General features: G+C 39.1%; 2 protein-coding genes and 1 long non-coding RNA gene across 3 annotated transcripts; 2 read left to right on the forward strand and 1 right to left on the reverse strand.

Annotated features, from left to right (window-relative positions):
- The first annotated feature begins 575 nt into the window (after nt 1–575).
- Nucleotides 576–14087, forward strand: sult2st3 (sulfotransferase family 2, cytosolic sulfotransferase 3). The gene is made up of 6 exons (XM_061944918.1): nt 576–759; nt 11593–11801; nt 11874–12000; nt 12110–12204; nt 12309–12489; nt 13180–14087. The coding sequence occupies exons 1-6, from the start codon at nt 624–626 to the stop codon at nt 13314–13316; spliced, it is 885 nt and encodes a 294-aa protein (XP_061800902.1). The 5' UTR covers nt 576–623; the 3' UTR covers nt 13317–14087.
- Nucleotides 11497–15376, reverse strand: LOC133592340 (uncharacterized). Its single transcript, XR_009814543.1, has 4 exons — nt 15292–15376; nt 13154–13286; nt 11763–11987; nt 11497–11687 (listed from the first exon to the last, which is right to left on the reverse strand). It is a non-coding gene; the product is annotated as an uncharacterized lncRNA (long non-coding RNA).
- Nucleotides 15377–15671: 295 nt separating this feature from the next.
- Nucleotides 15672–24466, forward strand: LOC133592348 (sulfotransferase 2B1-like). Its single transcript, XM_061944931.1, has 6 exons — nt 15672–15852; nt 17335–17543; nt 17616–17742; nt 17923–18017; nt 20446–20626; nt 23456–24466. Exons 1-6 carry the CDS (start codon nt 15714–15716, stop codon nt 23590–23592), a joined length of 888 nt encoding a protein of 295 aa, XP_061800915.1. The 5' UTR covers nt 15672–15713; the 3' UTR covers nt 23593–24466.
- Nucleotides 24467–25877: the final 1411 nt, after the last annotated feature.

Below are 25877 nucleotides of genomic sequence, written 5' to 3' on the forward strand. Positions count from 1 at the left end.
AAGCGGGACCCTCAACAGGAAGAGGAAAAAGCTTCTAACATCCACCATCATTATGGAGGAGTCGAAGACTTTTGCAGAGACAACCGTTGAAGTTTGAACTCCATGTCCAAGAGCGATAAGGCAATGCTAGAAAACAAGGCTAACCACACAACATATTTGGCACAATTTGTACGTTTTCATTGAGGAGTTTATTCATTTTAACACCTAGACTCTAGAAGTTATTTCATTTGTCTCCCATCTTAGCCCATGCCTCAGGGGGCCCAGAAAGCTCTCATTCTGAACAGGCCTGAATGGACTGCGCTGTTCGCTAATGTGCACATTTCTTCATCGACACACTGTTGCTTCTGTGTGCAAGAATAACGGATGCTGAGAAACACTAATAATGGCGCCGACGTTGCACATTCCACCGAGAATTGGACACATGTGACTCTGAAGAAGAGAGAATAAAATGTGGTAGTTTTACCTAATAGTGCGGCTAAAAGCAGCGGGTATGGAAGTGCTTGCAGCCCTGTCAACTAAATTAGCGAATCGTGAAGAATTTATTTATAATAATAGCAGGGACTCGTTAAGAGAACAAGGCGTGACATGTGGACTGTCAATCCTCCTGCAGAGTTTCAGCCAGCATGTCCTGGACCAAGTACCTTCAATACCGTGCCCTGCCCCTGCCTCCTGGAGCCCACACGGAACAGAGCTTGGAATATGCCCAGAACTTCTCTGTGGAGGATACAGATGTGTTTGCTGTGACTTATCCCAAATCAGGTACACTTTGTTTTCTTTTGACTTGGTGCCCTGTGAATAATGTCCTGAGTGTGGGACGCTAAACTAGCCAGGATATAACGCTGCACTGCATGATGTTTATGTTGTAGTAACTGTATGTAAGGATGGACAGATGAAGGCACACTTACATTTATTGAGTGCACCAATCAAATATGTATTTTTTTTTTCCAAAGAAAAGAAGCAAGTGACACACGGACAACTTTTGTTTGGTTTTGTTAGTTCAGAAAGTTTGGTATAACATGCCGAATGTAAAAATGAAATCACTTTTCTTGCTGATATATACGGAATGTTTAGCTCACATTTATAATACCTATATTATAAAGTCTACTTGCGTCCAGGGAGTTATTTCGTGCATTTGTGAACATTAACTCAAACAAAAAATTGTTTTAATAAAAAAATATTGACTTTATTATTCAAGATCAAGATCAAGATAACTACCCTTAATTTCGACCCCATAAATCTAATCCTCCTCTTACGTGTCATGCACTGACTGTGACAAAGTTGCTCTTATATCGTCCTTTTTTTAGACTCTTATTAATCTATTTGTTAATTTCCTGTGAATATACAGTCATGGTCAAACGTTTACATACACTTGTGAAGGACATAATGTCATGGCTGTCTTGAGTTTCCAATCATTTCTACAACTCTTATTTTTTTGTGATAGAGTGATTGGAGCACATACTTGTTGGTCACAAAAAACATTCATGAAGTTTGGTTCTTTTATGAATTTATTATGGGTCTACTGAAAATGTGACCAAATCTGCTGGGTCAAAAGTATACATACAGCAATGTTAATATTTGGTTACATGTCCCTTGGCAAGTTTCACTGCAATAAGGCACTTTTGGTAGCCATCCACAAGCTTCTGACAAGCTTCTGGTTGAATTTTTGACCACTCCTCTTCAAAAGAATTGGTGCAGTTCAGCTAAATTTGTTTGACATCACATGGACAAAGATGAGACCTTCTGGAGGAAAGTTCTGTGGTCAGATGAAACAAAAATTCAGATGTTTGGCCACAATACCCAGCAATATGTTTGGTGGAGAAAAGGTGAGGCCTTTAATCCCAGGAACACCATACCTACCGTCAAGCATTGTGGTGGTAGTATTATGCTCTGGGCGTGTTTTGCTGCCAATGGAACTTGTGCTTTACAGAGAGTAAATGGGACAATGAAAAAGGAAGATCCATCCATCCATTTTCTCCCGCTTGTCCCGTTCGGGGTCGCGGGGGTGCTGGAGCCTATCTCAGCTACATTCGGGCGGAAGGCGGGGTACACCCTGGACAAGTCGTCACCTCATCGCAGGGCCAACACAGATAGACAGACAACATTTACACTCACATTCACACACTAGGGCCAATTTAGTGTTGCCAATTACTTCCAAATTCTTCAGGACAACCTAAAATCCTCAGCCCGGAGGTTGGGTCTTGGGCACAGTTGGGTGTTCCAACAGGACAATGACCCCAAACACACGTCAAAAGTGGTAAAGGAATGGCTAAATCAGGCTAGAATTAAGGTTTTAAAATGGCCTTCCAAAAGTCCTGACTTGTGGACAATGCTGAAGAAATAATTTTATCTAACAAACTGTTCTTAGGGTAATTTATATTTGCTTTTTAAATGTGTATTTTTATTTCTGTTTTAAATGTTATTTTTTAGTCTGTCCTTTGCCTCTATTTCTTTGTGGTGTACAGCCCTTTGTTTTTCAACTGTGCTTGTTTTTGAAGGGCTTTATAAATAAAGTTGATATGCAATGGTATGGAAACAAGTCCATGTCAGAAAACCAACAAATTTAGCTGAGCTGCACCAATTTTGTCAAGAGGAGTGGTCAAAAATTCAACCAGAAGCTTGTGGATGGCTACCAAAAGTGCCTTATTGCAGTGAAACTTGCCAAGGGACATGCAACCAAATATTAACATTGCTGTATGTATACTTTTGACCCAGCAGATTTGGTCACATTTTCAGTAGACCCATAATAAATTCATAAAAGAACCAAACTTCATGAATGTTTTTTGTGACCAACAAGTATGTGCTCCAGTCACTCCATCACAAATAATAAGAGCTGTAGAAATTCTTGGAAGCTGTTACCGCTCTGCGTGTAACCAATCAGATGGTTCTGTGGGTGGGACAATGCTGGGTGCTACAGAGACGTACTGACAGAGGCAGAACTAAGCGGAGCAGCTTGTTAAGACTTTAGTTTAGGCAGTGGCTCTTTATTGTTAAGGCGGCCGCCTTAACAACAAAGCGCTGCAGGAAACCCTGATATATACTGTACCTGTGTATATATAAAATCTTTTTGGAGCCCCTGCCTCGAAAGAAAAAAATGTTTGCCTTGGTGCCCTTCTAACTTGCCCTGGTGCCCTAAAACAGTGGTTCTCAAATGGGGGTATGCGTACCCCTGGGGGTACTTGAAGGTATGCCAAGGGGTACGTGAGATTTTTTTTTAAATATTCTAAAAATAGTAACAATTCAAAAATCCTTTATAAATATATTTATTGAATAATACCTCAACAAAATATGAATGTAAGTTCATAAACTCAGTGAAGCACAAGCTCAGGTTTCTCACTAAAATGTCTGTCAAAAAGAACTGTGAAAAGAAATGCAACAATGCAATATTCAGTGTTGACAGCTCGATTTTTTGTGGACATGTTCCATAAATATTGTTGTTAAAGATTTATTTTTTTGTGAAGAAATGTTTAGAATTAAGTTCATGAATCCAGATGGATCTCTATTACCATCCCCAAAGAAGGCACTTTAAGTTGATGATTACGTCTATGTGTAGAAATCTTTATTTATAGTTGAATCACTTGTTTATTTTTCAACAAGTTTTTAGTTATTTTTATATCTTTTTTTCCAAATAGTTCAAGAAAGACCACAACAATTGAGCAATATTTTGCACTGTTATACAATTTAATAAATCAGAAACTGATGACATAGTGCTGTATTTTACTTTTTTATCTCTTTTTTTCAACCAAAAATGCTTTGCTCTGATTCGGGGGTACTTGAATTAAAAAAATGTTCACAGGGGGTACATCACTGAAAAAAGGTTGAGAACCACTGCCCTAAAATATGAGTCCTCCTTTTAGGCAACACTTGCCTTGACCTTAAAAAGTAAAAATTTGAGAACAGTAATTTCAGAACTATATAAAAATTTATATTGTATATACAAAAATATATATTGTATATACATTGACAACCCAAAAACTTTTCTTTTGTCCTTACTTAACCGAGTACCAACTCAGTTCAAGGGTCATTGTAGCGCCTACGGAACTCAGATGCACGTTTTTCAAAACAAAGCAGAGAAACCTTTTCATATTTGGGATGTTTTTCAGACTAATTATGGACAGAAAAAAAGTTTATATATTATTTATCCAATCATAAAATATATAACTTAATTTTGTTTTAAAGGGAAACATTTTTTTTTAAGGTGTGGCAGTTTTTATTTTGCGATGGTGTTGCACCACGATTATCCAGCACCCCCTGCGATCCTGTAAGGGACAAACAGTAGAAAATGGATGGATGGATATTGTTAACTATTATGAATTTTAGTCATTATCAACACCTTTAGCAAACACCTAAAATGATTATTAATTATCAAAAGAGAAGTCAACAGGTGTCGTCAATCATAATCACTCACATGAAGTTAAGAGGCCATGCCATGAAGCTAATTTGATTTGATTGTCACTTTTTCTAAGTATGTTGCTGTATGTATACTTTTGACCCAGCAAATTTGGTCACATTTTCAGTAGACCCATAATAAATTCATAACAGAACCAAACTTCATGAATGTTTTTGTGACCAACAAGTATGTGCTACAATCACTCTATCACAAAAAAATAAGAGTTGTAGAAATTATTGGAAACTCAAGACAGCCATGACATTATGTCCTTCACAAGTGTATGTAAACTTTTGACCACGACTGTATGTTTACTTTCTGCTCTGACAAGGTTCCATCTACACTTCTTAAACTTTACTTAATACTTTACTCATTATATTTGTTGGTCTTTTCAAGCTAGATTATCTTAGCTATTAGCATACCTGCTCATGGCTTTCTCTCGGTGTGTAACATGTTTGGCCTCGTCCTCCAGCAATAGTATGACTTAATAATGATGCTTAAAGGGGACCTATAATGCAAAACCAACTTTTCTAACCTATTGGTACCTGCTTTTGTGTATTTGGGTTCTGCATAAGTCCTGGAAATTTAAAATCAAACCATGGAGGCATTGCAGAGATATTTTTATTAAACACTCTTGCCTTTCTTCACGCTTCCTCTAAACGGTCCGTGCGGAATTTGTCAGTCGTGTGACCTTTTTCTGACCTATGACGCGTGCGGATATCTCTATATATATGTCATGTACTGTGGTCATGTTTTGTTTAGTTATGTTCTGTTGGTTTAAGACTCTTTTAGTTCCTGTTTACGCTCCATTGTTTGGTCACCATGGCAACTCATAGTTTTCACCTGTCTCATTTGTTTGAATCACACCTGTCTCTAATCAAGACTTTATTGTTTAAGCCTGTAGTTGCCACGTAGTCGGCCTGGCGACGTTGCTCGTTTCATACTCTGTTCATGCTCGTTTCATGCCTTAGATTCCTGCTCTGCCAAGTACGGTAAGTTTTTGTTTATTAATGCCACAGTTAGTGACTTTTGTTTCATGTCCATAGTTTTTGTTTCCCACGCTAAGTTTGTGCCTCCGCTGTGAGCGCTTTTTGTTTGTACCCCTTTTTTGTATAGATAAATTAAATCATGTATTTACCTTCAAGCCATGACTGGTCTGGTCCGATTACCATCCATCCATCCATCCATTTTCTACCGCTTATTCCCTTCGGGGTCGCGGGGGGTGCTGGAGCCTATCTCAGCTACAATCGGGCGGGAGGTGGGGTACACCCTAGACAAGTCGCCACCTCATCGCAGCGATTGCATTCCGGGAACACAATCCACGCAATAAACTGCATCATAGTCCATGTCGTGACAATATATGGTAAAGGCTTACCCAACAGTGTTTGTGTGAATCCACCATATTATTTTGAGCATTTGTAGTCCAAACGAGGTACAACACAAAGACCAAAAAGGTCCTGTTATCGGTTGCTTTAAAAAGCAACACACTACACAGACGATCAGCCTCATCTGAAGTGAAAAGTGCCGTACTTTTAAATTTTATGATTTGTTGAAATGCACCGTCAACTCGGAAAAAGTCTCTTGTTGTGTGTGTGCTAAGAAAAATCCTGCTTCCCACAAACTTTCACAAAAACATAGATTTTAATTTTAGTGGTGGGCTTGGTGACTTCTATCTATAGAAATGGAGGAGAGAATCAAATGATAAGTAATAACACTAGGTCAGAAATGTCTGAATTAGTGATGTCCCGATACCAATATTTTGGTACCGGTACCAAAACTATTTCGATACATTTCAGTACTTTTCGGTACTTTTCTAAATAAAGGGGACCGCAAAAAATTGCATCATTGGCTTTATTTTAACAAAAAAATCTTACAGTACATTAAACATATGTGTCTTATTGCAAGTTTGTCCTTAAATAAAATAGTGAACATACAAGACAACTTGTCTTTTAGTAGTAAGTAAACAAACAAAGGCTGCTGCTGACGTATGCAGTAATATATTGTGTCATTTTCCATTCTATTATTTTGTCAAAATGATTAAGGACAAGTGGTAGAAATCAAATTATTAATCTACTTGTTCATGTACTGTTAATATCTGCTTCCTTTCTATTTTAACATGTTCTACCTACACTTCTGTTAAAATGTTATAATAATGTATTCTTCTGTTGTTTGATACTTTACATTAGTTTTGGATGATACCACAAATTTGGGTATCAATCTGATACCAAGTAGTTACAGGATCATACATTGGTCATATTCAAAGTCCTCATGTGTCCAGGGACATATTTCCTGAGTTTAGTACCATATATGATTCATTAGTATCGCGGTACTATACTAATACCGGTATACCGTACAACCCTAGTGTGAATGATACGTTAGCATTGTTAGCTCGAGTTGTTGTGTAGCTAGCCTAGCTTTCTACTGTAGGAGCAGCGCCACTGTCCTGCTGCAAAATGATGGATCATTTTCCAGAAAACTACTTTTAATTGGATCAGTGCCCTCTGTGTTTGGCAATGGACCAGTTAGTAATATACTCTATTACCTTTGCGATGTTACTCGTATCGTGGTTTACTTAACTGTAGCCTCTATTGTTTACTAGTGTTCAAAGCAGCAGCAAATACACCACCCGCCTCACCCGAAAAGCGTTCACAACCGTGGGTGATCCAAGCCACCCTACAAAACAAAAACAGTTCAGCCTCCTGCCCTCTGGAAAAAGGTTCAGTAGCCTCCGCTCCTGCACCACTAGACTCAATAACAGCTTTGTCCACCAGGCTGTTAGGCTGCTGAACTCTCTCCCCTCTCCACCCTCAGTCCGAGCCACCAGGGCGTCAGGAAGATAAAAATCGACCTTTAGACATCCTGAAACTCTGAAAAGACTTTGCAAATTTCACTTATGGACCCGCTGCTATCAACGTTTTTTTTGCACTAAAAACGTATTATATTCACACATCCTTGGCTAAGTTTCACCACTTTTTCACAGTAATCGGCTGAAACATCAAATTGTTTACATCTGTATCATATGTATCTTCTTCAAGACCTGTAAGAGTATTATGCCACCATCTGCAGTTTTATTATTATTGTTATTATCATTGTATTGTTCTGTTGTTACTATAGTAGTTAGATACATTACATTTATGTTGTGTCACTTTACTATTTGTGTCTTGTCTTTTTCTTGTCTAGTCTACGCACGGGGTAGTGAGAAACGCAATGTCGATTCCTTCTATGTCTTGTACATGTGAAGAATTGACACTAAAGCTGACTTTGACTTTTGACAGTGAATGTATTAACAGGATATAGAATAGGAAAAGCATTTTACTGTCAATATACACATTGATACACTATATTGCTAAAAGTATTTGGCTTCCTGCCTTGACTCACATATGAAGTTGAAGTGCAATCCCATTCCTAACCCATAGAGTTCAATATGAAGTCGGTCCACCTTTTGCAGCTATTACAGCTTCAGCTCTTCTGGGAAGGCTGTCCACAAGGTTGCGGAGTGTGTTTATAGGAATTTTCCACCATTCTTCCAAAAGCGCATTGGTGAGGTCACACACTGATGTTGGTCAAGAAGGCCTGGCTCTCAGTCTCCGTTCTAATTCATCCCAAAGGTGTTCTATCGGGTTCAGGTCAGGACTCTGTGCAGGCCAGTCAAGTTCACCCACACCAGACTCTGTCATCCATGTCTTTATGGACCTTGCTTTGTGCACTGGTGCACAGTCATGTTGGAAGAGGAAGGGGCCCGCTCCAAACTGTTCCCACAAGGTTGGGAGCATGGAATTGTCCAAAATGTTTTGGTATCCTGGAGCATTCAAAGTTCCTTTCACTGGAAGTAAGAGGCCAAGCCCAACATCCGCTGACCTCTCTGTCAGTTTACTTGGCTTACCACTTCGTCGCTGAGTTGCTGTTGTTCCCAAACTCTTCCATTTTCTTATAATAAAGCCAACAGTTGACTTAGGAATATTTCGGAGCGAGGAAATTTCACGACTAAATTTGTTGCACAGGTGGCATCCTATGACAGTTCCACGCTGAAAATCACTGAGCTCCTGAGAGCTGCCCATTCTTTCACAAATGTTTGTAGAAACAGTCTCCATGCCTAAGTGCTTGATTTTATACACCTGTGGCCGGGCCAAGTGATTAGGACACCTGATTCTGATCATTTGGATGGGTGGCCAAATACTTTTGGCAAAATAGTGTATGTCTATGATTTAGCATTTGGAGAGAAACAGACTTTGTAGAAGTTTAACCTTTGTTTATAGTTACATACCTGTATAGTTACATACCTGCAGCTTGGGTGGCTTCTGCTTCAATCCTGTTTGTCTGCATATAGTCTCCTTATCTCGCTGACAACAAACCACGGTGAGCCGCTGATCCCGGGATGTTGTGTTGTGATGTCATCAATGTCCAAAGTGCACAATAAAAACAAGAAAGCTTAAAAACTACAAAACATTTCTGCCGGTCGGAGGCGAATGCTCACCGAGCGTAAGGGGTCGTGGTGAGGAGAGGTTAATTTGCATCTAACAACTCCGCGTCTCAAAACGGCCTGTTTTCAAAGAAAGCAAAAAATATGGCTTACAAACAGGTTTGTAAAACAAAATGTATGCAAATTTTTCACCAAAAAACATTATTACATCTAGACCAGTGTTTTTCAACCTTTTTTGAGCCAAGGCATATGTATTTTTTTTAAAGAAAATACGGAGGCACACCATTAGCAGAAAAGGTTAAAAAATTAAACTCCACCACGTTGCCGTGCCTTATTTTGAGTTTGTTGTTGTTTTCCTGTGTGTAGTGCTTTAGTTCCTGTCTTGCGCTGTTATTTTGGTGACTCTTCCTTCCTGTTTTGTTGGTGTTTTCCTGTAGCAGCTTCACGCCTTCCTTTGAGTGGTATTGCCTGACCTGCTTGTGTTAGCAATCGAGACTATTTAAGTTGTGCGTACGCTATCCTTCTTTGTGGGGACATTGTTGATTGTCATGTCATGTACGGATGTACTTTGTAGACGCCATCTCTGCTCCACAGGCTGTAAGTCTTTGCTGTCGTCCAGCATTCTGTTTTTGTTTACCTTGTCGCAAGTTCAGTTTTACTTTCGTTTTACATAGCCATCCCTAAGCTTCAGTGCCTTTTCCTTTCCCTTTTGTTCATTTTTGGTTTAATCAAAACATACCATTTTACCTGCACTTACCTCCCACTGTGCTCTGCATATTGGGATCACGACAAACCATCCTCGACGCATTCCGACTTCTACAAAGCAATGAACTACCTGCTACCTACTGATATGGAGTATTACATGGTAACCCTGCTAAGCTCTTTACAGCACAGACACGAGACAACGGCACATTATTTGTAGATTACAATTATTGATTTGCAAAAAATAATTTTTGGACCAATTAGGTGAAGTTGCAAAATGTCCCACGGCACACCAGACAATACACTAGTGTGCCGCGGCACAGTGGTTGAAAAACACTGATCTAGACCAAAATGAACTGTTTTAATGGTAGAAAAAAAAAATCATAATATGACCCCTTTTAAGATACTAAAAAATGCAGTTTATTTGCCGTAATGGAGGTAAGTATTATTAGCTTAGGGGAGTGGCTTCACATTGTGTATAGATACACATAATGAGCTGATAGCTGGTTGTCAGCAAGAGAGGATCGGCGTTTGTGATCGGCATTAAAATACTTTATTTGGCGAAGGCCAACCACACACTTTTTAACAAAAAACATCTTATATCGATCAGTGGCCGATCGAGCGACGCGTCCCTAGTTAACTAAATATTAATGCAAAATCCAATTGTTACATTTTAAATATAGTTGTTGAATTTAATTTTAATTATAAATGTTAAATGTAAATGTGTGTAAAGCTACATATTTATAAAATATGCAACTAATCACGCAACGTCACACCCACATCTCTGACTGCTCGCGGTGCGGCACCATTTAGATTTAATGTTTATATTTAACATTTTCATTGAATAATTATATTCAACATTAGATTGAACATTTAGATTTTACATTTTATGCAACATATAGATTTAACATTTAGACTTAGACTTAGACAAACTTTATTGATCCACAAGGGAAATTGTTCTACACAGTAGCTCAGTTACAAAGGATGGAAAGGATAATGCAGGTATAAAGTAGACTAAAAATGTACCATAGTAGCAATATAAAATATAACATACATGTAATATTTACATATTATATATATACAGTATATAATATATACTGATATATTATATTATATTTTTATATAATATATACAATATATAACAAATCCCAATTACCATGTACAATATTACCGTATATGTAACAGCTACAAAAAAAAAAAAGGGCAGCATAAAAGAGAGTAGATCTAGCAGGAAATATACATTATGATCAAAAAGAGATAGCTATCATAGAATAAAGAGGTAGCTAACATAGAACATTGAGTTAACTGTATATTTAACATTTATAGGAAAAAAAATGAAATAAGTCATCATTTATAGCCCCTTGTTCGGTACTTAATACACTCAGGGTATGCAATGTAATGTTTTATGTTCATGTCTAACCAAATGATGATCAACCAATATCATCATAATGTAGTTGTTTGCAAGGCTGACATATTTGTTCAGTCAATTAAGTAATTACCGTATTTTTCGGAGTATAAGTCGCACCGGCCGAAAATGCATAATAAAAAAGGAAAAAAACATATATAAGTCGCACTGGAGTATAAGTCGCATTTTTTGGGGAAATTTATTTGATAAAACCCAACACCAAGAATAGACATTTGAAAGGCAATTTAAAATAAATAAAGAATAGTAAACAACAGGCTGAATAAGTGTACGTTATATGACGCATAAATAACCAACTGAGAACGTGCCTGGTATGTTAACAAAACATATTATGGTAAGAGTCATTCAAATAACTATAACATATAGAACATGCTATACATTTACCAAACAATCTGTCACTCCTAATCGCTAAATCCCATGAAATCTTATACGTCTAGTCTCTTACGTGAATGAGCTAAATAATATTATTTGATATTTTACGGTAATGTGTTAATAATTTCACACATAAGTCGCTCCTGAGTATAAGTCGCACCCCCGGCCAAACTATGAAAAAAACTGCGACCGAAAAATACGGTAGTGAATGTGGGTTGTGCAGAAATAAACATAATTCTTGTCGGTGCCGTTATTATGCCATCTAACTTTATAATTTGCTTTCCTCTGCAGGTACAATCTGGATGCAAGAGATCCTCCCGCTGGTGCTGAATGAGGGGGACCTGACACCCATCCTAACCGTCCCCAACTGGGACAGAGTTCCCTGGCTGGAGGAGAAGAGGTTACAAGAAGTGGTGGATCAGTTGCCCTCCCCAAGAGGGCTGGTCACACATTTTCCTTACCAGTTCATGCCACCTTCCTTCAAAACTTCCAGTGCCAAGGTGAATTCAAATCCCAACGCCATCGGTTTTTGTCACGTGGTCCTGCTTTGCACTTACTTATCCCTCCTTCAGGTGATCTACGTCATGAGGAACCCCAAGGATATCATTGTGTCGTCATATTACTTCCATCAGATGGCGACTTTCCTTGAGGACCCTGGAACTTTGGACGAGTTTATTGACAAATTCCTGCAAGGCAGAGGTCAACAACCCTTATATATACAGTTTTTATAATAATAGAGAGTATTATTTGTGTGTATGTGGAGATGTTTTGTCACGTTTCGACTCAAAATGACTTTCTGCTTCTGCAGTGTTGTTTGGCAAATGGACGAATCACTTGAAGAGCTGGAAGCGTGCAGAGTTAGGAGACCGAATCCTTTTTATTACATATGAGGAAATGATTCAGGTAAAATATAGTTATGTTTTATATGTTGGTCAAATTACAAAACATTAACATTTGTGAAAAAAGTACTTTTAAGATAATAATAAATGCATCCTCATTTGTTGCAGGATCTTCCTTCAGTTCTACGTAGGATTTCCGATTTCTTGGGAAAGAACCTGAGTGACGAAGTCATTCGGAAAATAGCAGATAATTGTTCCTTCAAGTCCATGCAGGCCAATGCAATGTCTAACTTGAGTTTGATCCCCAAGGACTACATGGACACTGAAAAATCTCCATTCTTTAGGAAAGGTGAGATGCTAATTTATTATTTTGTAAAAGGAATAAGAAACTTCGGTAACACTTTGCCCGGGAGGGTTGGCAAGTATGAGAATTAGCGGTGAATGCGGTGTTACCGCGGCACCGCCGCTGTATATAATCAGCGGGCCAGCTCTAGTGTTAATTTGATATCGCCTCAAGGGCCAAGTGAAATTACACGGCGGGCCAAATTTGACACCCATGTACTGGACGATATTTGCAAATGAGACTCAGAAGTGTAAGAAAACAAAATACAACAACTTGATAGCAGTTATTATCCGCTTACTCTTGAATATTTGTTTTTAGGTTTTATTATTTAAAAATGAGCATTTATTACCGCATAAAAATTGTTACTGTTGGGTACCAGGAATCGGTATGCGCTCAAATGTAGAAGTTACTGCACACATTCCTACAGTGTTTACATATTAACTTTAGGATTGGTGGCTCACTGCCCTGCCTTTAGACTTGCATTTTCTTTCTGGTTTAAAAGTTAAAGTTAAAGTACCACTGATAGTCACACACACACTAGGTGTGGTGAAATTACCCTCTGGTGAGGAGAGCAGTGAGCAGCAGCGGTGGCTGCGCTCGGGAATCATTTTAGTGATTTAACCCCCAATTCCAACCCTTGATGCTGAACTCAGGACCTACCGATACTTACAATAGTTGTTGTTTTCTGTGTATAAGGTGTTGCCGGGGACTGGAAAAAACATTTTAGTGCAGAACAAGTGGCCCGCATCTCCTCCACCATTTACAAGGAGCTGGAGGGAGAGAACTTCACTTTGCCCTGGACCCTGGACGGAGCAGCAGACAAGGGAATATAAGATAAAATGTCAGCGCTGGAAATTTAGTAGGCCAACAATCTTCACTATTAGGATATTACAATACTTGTCTTTTTTGCACTTTTATTGAGTTATGGTCATATTTGTGCTCTTCCTTCTTATGTTCACCTGCGTATCGAGTCTTTTTGTCACGGTTTTAGAGCTCCTGCCATTTTCTTTGCATTCCTCCTGCCATGTGTTTTCACTGGTTTTTGCTCTTCTGTGATTTATAGTTTATTACCTACTAATTACTACCGCGGTTGTGACAACTACAGTACTTTCTTTCTTTCTTTAGTTTACTTTGAACATGAACACACTTACAGCATAATACATCACACAATTTCATATAATTTCTCTATATATCATGTCCGGAAAGGAGTAGGAAGAAGCAAAGCTAGTTTAATCCTACACCTTTCCAACTTCAGAGTGTTTACAAATATATACGTTCATTTACTGACTTCTTTTTATAGCACAATGACATCCTTTGAATTATTAAAACAGAATTTTTAATTAAGTCAGTCATGATAAACATACTGAGATTAAGAATATCCCATTTTCAATAAGGTCGAAGGTAGAGTTGTCCGATAATATCGGGCTGCCGATATTATCGGCCGATAAATGCTTTAAAATGTAATATCGGAAATTATCGGTATCGGTTTCAAAATGATCGGTATCTGTTTTAAAAAGTCAAATGTATGACTTTTTAAAACGCCGCTGTGTACACGGACGTAGGGAGAAGTACAGAGCGCCAATAAACCTTAAAGGCACTGCCTTTGCGTGCCGGCCCAATCACATAAAACCTACGGCTTTTCATACAAACAATCGAATGCAATGCATACTTGGTCAACAGCCATACAGGTCACACTGAGGGTGGCCGTATAAACAACTTTAACACTGTTACAAATATGCGCCACACTGTGAACCCACACCAAACAAGAATGACAAACACATTTCGGGAGAACATCCGCACCGTAACACAACATAAACACAACAGAACAAATACCCAGAACCCCTTGCAGCACTAACTCTTCCGGGACGCTACCCCCTACCCCCGCACCCCGTAACCCCGCCCACCTCAACCTCCTCATGCTCTCTCAGGGAGAGCATGTCCCAAATTCCAAGCTGCTGTTTTGAGGCATGTTCAAAAAAATAATGCACTTTGTGACTTCAATAATAAATATGTCAGTGCCATGTTGGCATTTTTTTCCATAACTTGAGTTGATTTATTTTGGAAAACCTTGTTACATTGTTTAATGCATCCAGCGGGGCATCACAACAAAATTAGGCATAATAATGTGTTAATTCCACGACTATACATATCGGTATCGGTTGATATCGGAATCGGTAATTAAGAGTTGGACAATATCGGATATCGGCAAAAAAGCCATTATCGGACATCTCTGGTCGAAGGTGTTTCTCTTAATTCTTCTTCTTTGTACTTTGCAAGCACTATTAATTTGAACAACCTCTTAAACTGGATCATATCAGTACATTGTTTAACTTCTTTACTTAATCCATTCCATAATTTAATTCCACATACAGATATGCTAAAGGTTTTTAGTGTTGTACGTGCATACAATTGTTTTAAATATGTTTTTCCTCTAAGGTTATATTTCTCCTCTTTAGTTGAGAAGAATGGTTGTACTTTTTTGGGTAGCAGGTTATCATTTGCTCTACGTCTTGACTAAGATGCTGGGACTGATACTTCGACATGTTTTGTTCTTCACATGGAATCGCTGACTGTTACTATTCACTCAACACATTACTTCATTTTTAAGCTGGGATAGGCTGCAGCTAACCTGTGACCCCGTGCAAGACAAGCTGATGAAAATGAGTGGAAAAAAATAAAACTTTAAAATAAAAAATGATTATGCAAGAAGTGTTTCGATGCTGTGACTCCAAAACCAGGACGGTGTGCCCATTGTAGTGACAACAACAACAACAACAACTGCTTAGATGCAAACAAACAATCCTTTACCGTCAAAGCCAGTCGTTGAAGTGTGATTTCCCTCTCCTTAACATTATTACTTAATGGTTCACCACAGTCTCCAAGTAGATGTTGTATGACGATTAGAGTTACTAAATCTGGCCAATTAATATTCTGTAACGTGTGTTGGAAGTGCTGTGATAACTTCAGGTACCCTCGGAAATGTACCTCCTCCTATCGAGTGTCATTTTGTCATATTTTTAGCCCGATATTTGCTCGGTTGTGTGTTCAAATCGTTGTACTGTCCTGAAAATAATGTTAAGATCTCAAATCAATCTGAAGTGTACTTTTGAAAACGTCAGTGTATTGTCAAACAAAACCCGGAATCCAAATATTCCTATGGACTTGAACGCAACACCCGAAAGCAGACACGCCTTCCTCTCAGTTTTTGGATATTTAGTGAAAAACAAACAATGGCTGCAGAAGACCTCTATTTTATGCATCATGGACTTATGTTACCGAAAGAGACCCACTGCCAAGAAAGTCTGGCGTTTGCACAAGACTTCTCGTTTGAAGACAATGACGCCATTTCTGTCACGTACCCGAAGTCAGGTCAGTCAGTTCGTTTGTTCCAGCTCCTAACTAAAGTATGTATGCAAACTATTTGTCTCTAAAGAACAATGCAATGATTTATGTTAATGTCCAACCAAATAAGGATTAACCATAAATATAATGTGGTTGTTTGCAAGGCTGACATACACTATATTGCCAAAAGTATTTGGCCACTTGTCCCGACTCACATATGAACTTGAAGTGCCATCCCATTCCTAACCCATAGGGTTCAATATGATATTGGTCCACCTTTTGCAGCTATTACAGCTTCAGCTCTTCTGGGAAGGCTGCCCACAAGGTTGTGGAGTGTGTTTATAGGAATTTTCCACCATTCTTCCAAAAGCACATTGGTGAGGTCACACACTGATGTTGGTCGAGAAGGCCTGGCTCTCAGTCGCCGTTCTAATTCATCCCAAAGGTGTTCTATCTGGTTCAGGTCAGGACTCTGTGCAGGCCAGTCAAGTTCATCCACACCAGACTCTGTCATCCATGTCTTTATGGACCTTGCTTTGTGCACAATCATGTTGGAAGAGGAAGGGGCCCGCTCCAAACTGTTCCCACAATGTTGTGAGCTTGGGATTGTCCAAAATGTTTTGATATCCTGGAGCATTCAAAGTTCCTTTCACTAAGGGGCCAAGCCCAACTCCTAAAAAAACAACCCCACACCATAATTCCTCCTCCACCAAATTTCCCACTCAGCACAATGCAATGTAGCGTTCTCCTGGCAACCTCCAAACCCTGACTGGTCCATCAGATTGCCAGATGGAAAAGCGTGATTTGTCAGTCCAGAGAACGTGTCTCCGCTGCTCTAGAGTCCAGTGCCGACGTGCTTTACACCACTGCATCCGATGCTTTGCACTGGACTTGATGATGTATGGCTTAGATGAAGCTGCTTGGCCATGGAAACCCATTCCATGAAGCTCTGCGTACTCTACATGGGCTAATTGGAAGGTCACATGAAGTTTGGAGCTCTGTAGCAACTGACTGTGCAGAAAGTCGGCGACCTCTTTGCACTATGCTCTTCAGCATCTGCTGACCCCTCTCTGTCAGTTTATGTGGCCTACCACTATGTGGCTGAGTTACTGTTGTTCCCAAACTCTTCCATTTTCTTATAATAAAGCCGACAGTTGACTTACGAATATTTAGAAGCGAGGAAATTTCACGACTGGATTTGTTGCACAGGTGGCATCCTATGACAGTTCCACGCTGGAAATCACTGCGCTCCTGGGAGTGGCCCATTCTTTCACAAATGTTTGTAGAAACAGTCCTCATGCTTAAGTGCTTGATTTTATACACCTGTGGCCGGGCCAAGTGATTAGGACACCTGATGCTCATCATTTGGATGGGTGTCCAAATACTTTTTTTCAATATAGTGTATTTGTTTAGTCAAATAAGGAATGTAAGTTGTGCAAAAGCAAAGCATATATACTTGTTGGTGCCGTTATTCTGCCATCAAACATTATACTTTGCTTTCCTCTGCAGGTACAGTCTGGATGCAAGAGATCCTCCCGCTGGTGCTGAATGAGGGGGACCTGACACCCATCCTAACCGTCCCCAACTGGGACAGAGTTCCCTGGCTGGAGGAGAAGAGGTTACAAGAAGTGGTGGATCAGCTGCCCTCCCCAAGAGGGCTGGTCACACATTTTCCTTACCAGTTCATGCCACCTTCCTTCAAAACTTCCAGTGCCAAGGTGAATTCAAGTCCCAACGTCATCGGTTTTTGTCACGTGGTCCTGCTTTGCACTTACTTATCCCTCCTTCAGGTGATCTACGTCATGAGGAACCCCAAGGATATCATTGTGTCGTCATATTACTTCCATCAGATGGCGACTTTCCTTGAGGACCCTGGAACTTTGGACGAGTTTATTGACAAATTCCTGCAAGGCAGAGGTCAACAACCCTTATATATACAGTTTTTATAGTATGATGCAATACAGTACGTCACTACAAAAATAAGCATTTGGCTAGTAAGAGACACATCTTGGTTGTGCAGGTGTGCTTAAAATATTTTGAACAGCATACTAGAGATGTGTAGATGTTTTAACTCAAAATGACTTTCTGTGTCTGCAGTGTTTTTTGGCAAATGGACAAACCACTTGAAGAGCTGGAAGCGTGCAGAGTTAGGAGACCGAATCCTTTTCATTACATATGAGGAAATGGTTCAGGTAAAATAAAGTTTATATGTTGGTCAAATTACAATACACTAACATTTGTGGGAAAATGTACTTTTAAGATACAGCAACACAATACCTCAGGGGTGGGCAATTAATTTTTACCGGGGGCCGCATTAGCAACCCGAGCACTGCTGGAGGGCCACATCGAAAATATTTCAATAAAATTTTGCTCAATATTATTTTTGATATATACCGTAAGATAAATAATAATAATAATAATAATAATAATAATTAATAATAATAATAATAATACTTTCATTTAACCTAACTTAACTTAATACCAAAAGCACTGCTTTGGAAATCATTTGTACCCCTTTCAAAGATCACATTTAGTTCCCCTTAAACATCCTCATGTTGCACAATGAAATGTAAGCATAGGATGAAGTGTGCATTCCTGTAACATTCTCTAGTAACAGCATTCCATGATTAATATAAATAAATTAACATTAATAATAAATGACAGTAAAATAAGCACACGTACGACTGAGGAGTCATAGTGTAACTTGGTGTGGTATTTGAGTTGTCCGACTTTTTGTGTGGCCATAAACGCACCAGTGGTATGCGTGTTGGTGACAGATGACAAGTTGGTTTTGGCCTGGTTTGTACGGCAGAAAATGACTAGTTTTTCGAGATAGAAGTGTTTTACTCATGTTTTTGGTGTGGTTATGGCCGAATATAAACAGTTTTGCTCAATAAAGTGATCGATATAATTCTTGGCCTCGAAGCATCTCGATAGACGTTGCAATAATTGAACGGTGTTCAATTGAACGGTGTTGACGAACACCGTTAGGGCCGCTTGTTGTCACTATCACTCAGAGTTGCATTAAATAATTACACAGAATAAATGTGTTTATTTTGTTTAGAATTCAGATGGGATTTGATTTGGTGCGCGGCATATATTTGCTGTGCGCAGAGGACGCTTGAGCAGTGCGCAATTGCGCAGGCGCGCACCTTAGAGGGAACGTTGCTTGGCAGTCCATGTCTTGTTGAAAACCCGCCATTCGTCATCAACTTTTCTCTTTTTAGCGTCTCGGGAATAACCGTGCATCACTTGTTGCTGTGCACCTTCACTCACAGGTTACACACGGACATACGTCCATAAATAACACTTTTCAAAATAAAAGCAGCACAGTTGTATTGCGCGCACGACATAGATGTTTTTTTAACTTTATTTTGTAATTTGTGATTGCAGCTGTTCACATTCACTCACAATCACGCACGCGCATACGTCCACACGGACGTAATACAAATAACGCTTTTCAAAACAAAAGCAGCACCGTTGTATTGCACACTCGACATAGATACTTTTTTTAAAATTTATTTTGTAATTTATGATTGGCCTCACGCGGGCCGGACAGGGACGCACAAAGGGCCGGATGTGGCCCGCGGGCCGCAGAATGCCTAGTTCTGCAATACCTCAACTTGCAAGCTTAGGTGGTACTGTGCCAGAGCTTTTAACTCAAAACGCTTGTACTCTTAAATCAACCTCTTCCAATTTGAAATTAATTGAAATCAATTTAATTGGTGCTCTGGCCACCTAAACAGCACGGTTTTAACATATAACAAGAGTTGTAAAAAATATGAACAAACTTCTGTATGAAATACAATGCAATAGAATAAACTACAAACTACAGTAGTCTTATGAAATGTCATGTGCACCTTTTTTGTTCTCCACTGGAGAGTGGAATTCTAAGGTATATCCTTCCAGCTGCATCTCTGTCAAGCACACCATCAGCAGCTTCTCCATATTTTCAGAATACACATCCCCTGTTTACATACTGTTTTAATGTATTTGGCTGGCTTTATACTCTTGCTTTTAATTCAATGAATACCATCCACTTCTTCTCAGCATTGTTCTTCACACTCGCTTTCTTCCTTTCCATGCTAAAAACCAAGTTATGTCGATCTCTAAAAATAAGGTGGTGATCACAAGTAAGACTAGATATTTTGGTCGAATCTTGGGGTGTTCACTCTGACATTTGCTGTGCCAACGAATGGCGAGGATGTTTGTAACTCAAATCTTTGCTTGCATCTTAAACCATAACAATTAGCCGACAGAAATCTCTTAAGGGACGGCGTGGCGCAGTGGGAGAGTGGCTGTGCGCGACCCGAGGGTCCCTGGTTCAATCCCCACCTAGTACCAACCTCGTCATGTCCGTTGTGTCCTGAGCAAGACACTTCACCCTTGCTCCTGATGGGTGCTGGTTAGCGCCTTGCATGGCAGCTCCCTCCATCAGTGTGTGAATGTGTGTGTGAATGGGTAAATGTGGAAGTAGTGTCAAAGCGCTTTGAGTACCTTGAAGGTAGAAAAGCGCTATACAAGTACAACCCATTTATCATTATCATTATCTCAAAACCCTTAAGTGAGAGCGCTCTTAAGTCAAGATACCACTCTCAGTAAATCAATCATCTCTTGCAGGATCTTCCTTCAGCTCTACGTAGGATTGCTGATTTCCTGGGCAAGAACCTGAGTAGCGAAGTCATCCAGAAAATAGCGGATAATTGTTCCTTCAAGTCCATGCAGGCCAACATCATGTCCAACTTCAGTTTGATCTCCAAGGACTACATGGATCCTGACAAGTCTCCGTTCTTTAGGAAAGGTGAGATGCCAATTGATTTTCTATAATTTGACAGAAAGCTGTCGATTATCAAAATGACCACGGAAGATGTCATTACACACATTGCCTTCTTTTTTACAGCCATTTCACAGTTTGCACACGTTTCAAACCTGCTAAATATAGGTGCCCGCTGAACAGTGTCATGCTTGATAAATCATAGTGCGAGTGCTATCCATTATAATAATAATAATAATAACTGGGATTTATATAGCGCTTTTCTAAGTACCCAAAGTCGCTTTACATGTAGAACCATTCATCCATTCAATTTCTACCGCTTATTCCTCTCGGGTTCTCATTGGTTATATTTGCATCTTCTCCTTACAGCAGGGGTCACCAACCTTTTTGAAACCAAGAGCTACTTCTTGGGTACTGATTAATGCGAAGGGCTACCAGTTTGATACACACTTAAATAAATAAATATATTGTCATTTGTAAGTTATATGTAAGTGTGATTTAAACAAGAATAGCTAAATAAATAAATATATATATATATATATATACAAAAATGGGTATTTCTGTCTGTCATTCCGTCGTACATTTTCTTTCCTTTTACGGAAGGTTTTTTGTAGAGAATAAATGGTGAAAAAACACTTAATTGAACGGTTTAAAAGAAGAGAAAACACAAAAAAAATTAAAATTAAATTTTGAAACATAGTTTATCTTCAATTTCGACTCTTTAAAATTCAAAATTCAACCAAAAAAAAGAAGAGAAAACCTAGCTAATTCGAATCTTTTTGAAAAAATTAAAAAAAGAATTTATGGAACATCATTAGTAATTTTTTCTGATTAAGATTAATTTTAGAATTTTGATGACATGTTTTAAATAGGTTAAAATCCAATCTGCACTTTGTTAGAATATATAACAAATTGGACCAATCTATATTTCTAACAAAGACAAATCATTATTTCTTCTAGATTTTCCAGCATAACATTTTTAAAAGAAATTCAAAAGACTTTGAAATAAGATTTAAATTTGATTCTACAGATTTTCTAGATTTGCCATGATAATTTTTTTGAATTTTAATCATAATAAGTTATATTTTCACAAATATTCTTTGTCAGAAGCTAAAATGAAGAATTACATTCAAATTTATTTATTATTCTTTACAATAAAAAAAAAAAATTTACTTGAACATTGATTTAAATTGTCAGGAAAGAAGAGGAAGGAATTTAAAAGGTAGAAAGGTATATGTGTTTAAAAATCCTAAAATCATTTTTAAGGTTGTATTTTTTCTCTAAAATTGTCTTTCTGAAAGTTATAATAAGCAAAGTAAAAAAAAAATGAATTTATTTAAACAAGTGAGGTGGCGACTTGTCCAGGGTGTACCCCGCCTTCCGCCCGATTGTAGCTGAGATAGGCTCCAGCGCCCCCCGCGACCCCAAAGGGGAATAAGCGGTAGAAAATGGATGGATGGATGGATGGAAGACCACGTCTTTAAAATATTTTCTTGGATTTTCAAATTATATTTGAGTTTTGTCTCTATTAGAATTAAAAATGTAGAGCAAAGCGAGACCAGCTTGCTAGTAAATAAATACAATTTTAAAAATAGAGGCAGCTCACTGGTAAGTGCAGCTATTTTTAGAACAGGCCAGCGGGCGACTGATCTGGTCTTTACGGGCTACCTGGTGCCCGCGGGCACCGCGTTGGTGACCCCTGCCTTACAGTATTGTGAGCGGTTTAATAATCAGCCTATAGCAGACCTGGGCAAATTAAGGCCCGGGGGCCGCATGTTAGGCTTTTCAATCTGGCCCGCCAGACATTCCCAAATAATTTTTTTAGATCTTTAAGATGGAAACTGTAGCTGCCATTATGATGTGTAGTGATGTTTTCAAATGACCGTAAATCTTGAACTATACAAGGTATTTCAATGGTTGTAATCTGCGCTTTTGCATGATATACTAGTTACTATGGTAATCTACGTCACAGCCGCTCAGACGAGGCACCAAGCAGTGTGGGTGGGGAGCGTTTCCACAGAGGAATTATTAACATAGACTCCAGTGAATACATTCTAAATGAGTCATGTGTCTTAAAAGAAACTGTCAAAATTTAAGTGCAAACCAAAACAAACCTTCACCACCACCATCCATCCATCCGTTTTCTACCGCTTGTCCCGTTCGGGGCCGCGGGGGTGCTGGAGCCTATCTCAGCTGCATTCGGGCGGAAGGCAGGGTACACCCTGGACAAGTCGCCACCTCACCACAGGGCCAACACAGATAGGCAGACAACATTCACACTCACATTAACCTTCACCCCTTTAGTTATAATTTGTGCGCTTAAACTTCTCTTTGACAATAGCTCCAGACTTCTGTTTCTTTGAAATTGTCATTACTGCCACACGTGGTGAAACATTGTATTACAACTGAGTACCTCTGTGTCCCATACGACCACAGTTGTGAAATGGATATATTTGGGTCGGTCAAAGAGCCTTGGAAATTAGATTCAGAAGTATAAAAAAAAAAACAAGCTGTAACAACTGGACAGCATATCAGCTCAATGTAAAGTGTATCTTTAAATAAAAGAGAATGTATAATCAATTACCATTTATTACCACATGAACACACAAAAGCACCGAAATTGGTAACGAATAGTACTGGTATCGATTCCCAGGTACCAGGAATTAGTACCGTATGGTTTCAAATATTGAAGGTACTGTATGTTTACATATGAACTGGTGGATCACTGCCCTGCCTTTAGACTTGAATTTTGATGATTTAATTATCATTTTGGTGATTTAACCCCCAATTCCAACCCTTGATGCTGAACTCACGACCTACCGATACTTACAATAGTTGTTGTTTTCTGTGTATAAGGTGTTGCCGGGGACTGGAAAAAACATTTTAGTGCAGAACAAGTGGCCCGCATCTCCTCCACCATTTACAAGGAGCTGGAGGGAGAGAACTTCACTTTGCCCTGGACCCTGGACGGAGCAGCAGACAAGGGAATATAAGATAAAATGTCAGCACTGGAAATTTAGTGGGCCAAAAATCTTCAATATTAGCACAATGACTTTTAATGAGTTTCTGGTCATTTTTGTGCTCCTCTCTTCCTGGCGTCCTTATTATGTTCACCTGTGTCTGCCCCACCCAATGTTTTTCACCAAGTAGTTCTCCCCTTCCGGACAGCACACGCCCAGGCATGCTTTGCCATGTTCCTAGTGGGTGTGTTTGGAGTGAGTGATGCTGCAAATTTAGCTACTGGCCCAATACCAAGTAAATACAGGGCCCATATTGCCGATACTGATACTTTTGTAACTGAAATATTTCAAAATATCAGAACTTTTTTTTTTTAGTTTGCCTTTGATAAGGTGATTATAATTTTGCAAGCAGTGAACAGTACTGTGTGCATACACACCTATCCTCTGAGTTTATGAACATAACATTATAAAACAATAACAATGTAATATAAACACAACAAAATAGAAAATAATTATGAAAAATATCAATCTTTTCATACAAGAATAGCTCTAATACTAATACTACTCCTATTATCTTTATTGATTATTTAGATCTAGATAGATCTAATCTTTATGGGCTTAGTGCTCCTACTGCTATTTGTTTGCATTTCTACCCGCGTGTGTTTGCACTGTTTTTACTTTTCTGTGATTTATAGTTTATTACCCACTACTTACTACACCACTGGTTGTAAAAACTACAGCACTTGATCTTGAATAAGACACTTGCACTAACATTTGGACATGTTTTGTTCTTCATGTAGAATCATTGACTGTTACGATTCACTTAACATATGACTTGCTGGGATAGGTTCCAGCATACCTGTGACCCTGAACAAGATAAGCGTTAGAAAAATAAAACCGTTTAAAAAAAAAATGCGTGCATGCCTGCGTCTGTATATGTGTAAATTAATGTATGTGTATGTGTGTGCATATGATTGTGTATACGGTACATATATATCAGAGATGTGCAGTCACTGGAGGCAGGTGAGGCAGCGCCTCACCTGCGACATGGAAAGAAAAAAAATTTAAAAAGAAAAAAAAATCATTAAATTGTTATATGTATTCAGTGATTATACTATAAAGTTATTTTCCATTTAACTTCACCAGTTTTAGATAATTTTTATTGAAAATCGCTGAATTTTCACATTTGCCGTTCAAACACTGAGAAGAGACGGTGCGGTGATCAGCAGCCAGTTGAGGCACGTCACTCAGTTGTGCCTCAACATGGATTGCGGACTCGGCTAACTGCTGGCCTGCTGTGCAGTGAGAGCGTATTGCTATATGAACTATATTATACATTTCCATAGTTTAGTTAGCTGAGGTATATAATGTACAGTGTATTTTGTCAACAACTGTATGTGTGTAAAGTATTTCTTGTGCTGAGCAATCATAAAACGGCTGCGAAGACGCACTGTGTGAGGCTCGCAGTAATCCCGCCTCCTGGTGCCGGTTAATGCACCCCGGCCGACAGAATGCACCCCCCGACGGGAGCGCCACACCAACCAAAGCCCACACCCAAACCCTCCACGTGCAAGACCGAATCCACCCAAAAAAAGTCACTTAACAAGAAGCCAAAAAGTGCAAAAACAACAATGCTCGCGCCGGAGGAGCCGTGAACGACTGCAGGGACACAACATTAGGTACACCTGCAGACTGCAGCACGGATTTCATATTTCATTCATTCACAACTCCTCCAACACAAACACCATTGTTCCCGCACTTATAAGTCAAGGTAAGACCATAATAACGTTTTTTTAATTAAATGTGCTTTTTTGTGTGCTACAGTTTGTATGTGTAAAGTTAAAGTTATGTTAAAGTACCAATGATAGTCACACACACACTAGGTGTAATGAAATTTGTCCTCTGCATTTGACCCATCCCTTGTTCACCCCCTGGGAGGTGAGGGGAGCAGTGGGCAGCAGTGGTGCTGTGCCCGAGAATCATTTTTGGTGATTTAACCCCTAATTCCAACCCTTGATGCTGAGTGCCAAGCAGGGAAGAATGCTGGTATGAGCTTTTAAACATAACCCGTTAACTGCTGCCAATCAAATGATGAATAAGATACTCTTTAGGGTTCATATGTTTGTAAATCTGACTGTGATGAAGTCAGTGCCTCACCAGCCATGAACCTCACCGCAACTTTAGATAGTATGGATTGTTTTTAAAATACTCTTGAAAAAGTTTAAAATGCATGCAAACATGTTGAAATATACAGAATTCCTTAGTCCCCCCCCCCCATTGTACCTTTTTAATTGTGCATGGAGTGCATATTTTGCAAC

Source organism: Nerophis lumbriciformis, linkage group LG04 (assembly GCF_033978685.3).
Source record: "Nerophis lumbriciformis linkage group LG04, RoL_Nlum_v2.1, whole genome shotgun sequence".
NCBI classification, from domain to species: domain Eukaryota; kingdom Metazoa; phylum Chordata; class Actinopteri; order Syngnathiformes; family Syngnathidae; genus Nerophis; species Nerophis lumbriciformis.

Excerpts from the sequence above, each read along its gene's own strand:
- sult2st3 (XM_061944918.1), top strand. The coding sequence starts at position 624 with ATGTCCTGGACCAAGTACCTTCAATACCGTGCCCTGCCCCTGCCTCCT. Across the intron at positions 760-11,592 it reads TGTGACTTATCCCAAATCAG|GTACAATCTGGATGCAAGAG; the intron begins GTACACTTTGTT and ends TTTCCTCTGCAG. Across the intron at positions 11,802-11,873 it reads TCAAAACTTCCAGTGCCAAG|GTGATCTACGTCATGAGGAA; the intron begins GTGAATTCAAAT and ends TCCCTCCTTCAG.
- LOC133592348 (XM_061944931.1), top strand. The coding sequence starts at position 15,714 with ATGGCTGCAGAAGACCTCTATTTTATGCATCATGGACTTATGTTACCG. Across the intron at positions 17,544-17,615 it reads TCAAAACTTCCAGTGCCAAG|GTGATCTACGTCATGAGGAA; the intron begins GTGAATTCAAGT and ends TCCCTCCTTCAG. Across the intron at positions 17,743-17,922 it reads CAAATTCCTGCAAGGCAGAG|TGTTTTTTGGCAAATGGACA; the intron begins GTCAACAACCCT and ends CTGTGTCTGCAG.